The 3024-nt window shown below is 51.3% G+C and overlaps 1 protein-coding gene across 1 annotated transcript; it reads left to right on the plus strand.

Moving 5' to 3' along the window:
- Window positions 1–202: 202 nt before the first annotated feature.
- LOC102938665 (olfactory receptor 52M1) lies at window positions 203–1165 on the plus strand. The gene has a single exon (XM_027822436.3). The coding sequence runs from the start codon at window positions 218–220 to the stop codon at window positions 1163–1165; it is 948 nt and encodes a 315-aa protein (XP_027678237.2). The 5' UTR covers window positions 203–217.
- Window positions 1166–3024: the final 1859 nt, after the last annotated feature.

Raw genomic sequence — 3024 nt, forward strand, 5'->3', positions numbered from 1 at the left:
TTCATTTCTCTGAATAAATGGCAATGTCATTTTACTGTGTGCGAAGAGCGAAAAATCTGCTTCACCATGAAAACAGCTCCCAGGGCTAACATTGTCTCTCCCTCCAGATATTTCTACTGTGACTATCATCCTGGATTCTGGGGGCATAAATTAAGTGAGGGAAACATACGGTACATCCAGGAGACACCGTTCTGCCTCAGAGTCGGACAATTTCTCCATGTCAGATTCCAACACAACTGACTTCGCCAACCCCTCGACCTTCATCCTGCTGGGCATTCCTGGCCTGGAGGCCGCCCACGTCTGGATCTCCATCCCCTTCTGTGCCATGTACGCCATAGCCGTCTTGGGAAACGTCAGCATTCTCTTCATTGTGAAGATGGAGCAGAGCCTCCATGAGCCCATGTACTATTTCCTCTGCATGCTGGCTGTCACCGACCTGGTCCTGTCCACGTCCACTGTGCCCAAAATGTTGAGGATCTTCTGGTTCAATTCCAGAGAGATCGATTTCAGTGCCTGCCTCACCCAGATGTACTTCCTTCACTGCTTCGTAGTAACAGAGTCTGGGATATTTGTGGCCATGGCTTTTGATCGTTATGTGGCCATCTGTGATCCGCTGAGACATTCCACCATCCTGACAAACCCCCTGGTGGCCAAAATCGGGGTGGCCGTGGCGCTGCGTGGCAGCATGCTCGTGCTCCCCTTAATTCTAGTGGCAAGGCGGTGGCCATATTGCAGAACCAACATCATACCCCACTCATACTGCGAGCACATGGCCGTGGTTAAACTGGCCTGCACTGAAATCCATGTCAGTAATTACTACAGCCTCTCTGTGGTATTCTGTGTATTTGGTCTGGATATGATTTTAATTGCTCTGTCCTATACCCAGATCCTCAAGGCCATCTTTCGTCTCCCCACAAAGGATGCCCGTCTCAAGACTTCTGGGACCTGCGGCTCCCATCTCTGTGCCATCTTAGCCTTCTACGTCCCATGTCTCTTCTCTGCCCTCACTTACCGCTTTGGAAAGAATATGGCCCTGCATTTCCACGTTCTCACTGCCAGCATTTACCTTCTGGTGCCCCCCATGCTAAACCCCATTATCTATGGGGTAAGGACCAAACAGATCCGGGACAGGCTGCTTCGGCTCTTTACTCATAAAGGGACCTAAAGTTTTCTCCTGGTGCTCTGACTCTCAGACCGAGGTCCGTGCAGAGCTGGCTGGTGACATGGTGCTGGGCCCTCTTCCCTGAATCACTGACTGGATACTCAAAGAGACATTAAACCCTTTCCTGGCCTTACCGTGCGGTGTCAGAGTGACCAACTAGGGAATTTCTTTGTGTAGAACACATTCACTCATAGGGCTTCCACCTCCCTTACTGCAGGTAACTAGACCCCTGACACCCTGCCCCTTGCCCGTCCTCTTCCCACATAGCACAACCTCCTTCTCCCCCTATTCTCTCCCTACTCCACCAGGACCCTGCCCCTATTACTCAGCTACAAATTCCCGAGGCAAGAGACCATTCTGTGGATTACTTGTTTTGATTTCAGTTCCCTTTTTTCCCTCCTGGGACCTGTAGCTGGCAGGGTCCCAGCAATGGGGATGTGCTGGGAGCTCTTTGCCCTTAGCCAGGCCTCAGGGGCAGGGCAAGGAAAGATCTGCTTTGAAGCTACAAGGACAACAGCTGAGAGAGGCAGAAGGATAAGCCCCTGCGTCAGCTGGGAAGGCGGGATGCTGGGCGTAGGCTGGGGTGAGTTCGGTACCTGACAGGGAGGGAGATGAACAGCACACCTGCCATGAGCCGGCTATTCACACACGTACACGGCACCTTATCTGGAACGACAGGGCACCCATTGCCTAGGGGCTGAAGCTGGACAGGGAAACTGAGTCTAACGTACGCTCTGCATGATGCTTTTGATCACTACATCTAGAAGCTCTTTAGCTAGGCGGCTAGGCAGCATTATCCCCGTGTCATGGATGGACTGAGCCCCAAAGAGGTAAAGTGATTTGCCCAAGGCCACACAATAAGTCGGTGGCAGAGCTGAGAATAAGAACTGGCAGTCAGGACCCCTCCAGCACCATTGTTCTGTCTATGAACTGGCATTGCTCCTCTGGTACCAGTACATCACCAATAACCATAACTTCAGACACAAAGGCGATACATGCACACGAACAGGATAATCATAGAATCATAGAATCATAGAATATCAGGGTTGGAAGGGACCCCAGAAGGTCATCTAGTCCAACCCCCTGCTCAAAGCAGGACCAAGTCCCAGTTAAATCATCCCAGCCAGGGCTTTGTCAAGCCTGACCTTAAAAACCTGTAAGGAAGGAGATTCTACCACCTCCCTAGGTAACGCATTCCAGTGTTTCACCACCCTCTTAGTGAAAAAGTTTTTCCTAATATCCAATCATACCTAGCAAATCATAACTTCCCCTCTGACACGTGACAGGACACACTTTGTACAAGATTTGTTGCAGTTGTATAACAGTGGCAGCAACAATGACAAAAATGGTCATATTCAATCATACAGCATCATACCCTGTTCTCCTCCCACGATGGTGCCGTTAGCCACCTAAGGAAGGGGCATTGCCCGGGTTCGAGCAGGGAAGCAGCTGGGACACTAGAGCCACTGGAGGACGGGAAGAGCAGATAAAAACCTCTTTTGTCACAGGGACCCAGCTTGTACAAAGACAGGACAAAAGCGTTTTTTAAAAGTGAGAGGTGGACGTCCAGGAACTTGCTGTTTCCTCCAAGCGTCGCCAGCGAGTCCCCTGGCACTGAACAACCTTAACTTGTATTTGACTAAAGCATCTTCCAGAAAGGTGGCCAGGGCTAGATCCACAAAGGCACTCAGGTAAATACCGAACTTAGGCACCACTTCGTTTCTCAGCCCCAGCTCATCTGCTGCCTGACCCTGCAGGAGCCTAAGGTTCCGCCAGGAGCCTGCACAAGGCAACCTGGGGGCTGACGCTGCTGCCCAGCTAACGAGCTGCTCAGAGTCTTCCATGTCTAGTTGGCAGCCGGT

Source organism: Chelonia mydas, chromosome 1, assembly GCF_015237465.2.
Source record: "Chelonia mydas isolate rCheMyd1 chromosome 1, rCheMyd1.pri.v2, whole genome shotgun sequence".
NCBI lineage: Eukaryota > Metazoa > Chordata > Testudines > Cheloniidae > Chelonia > Chelonia mydas.

What these genes read in the sequence shown, in the direction of transcription:
- LOC102938665 (XM_027822436.3), top strand. Translation starts at nt 218, where the DNA reads ATGTCAGATTCCAACACAACTGACTTCGCCAACCCCTCGACCTTCATC.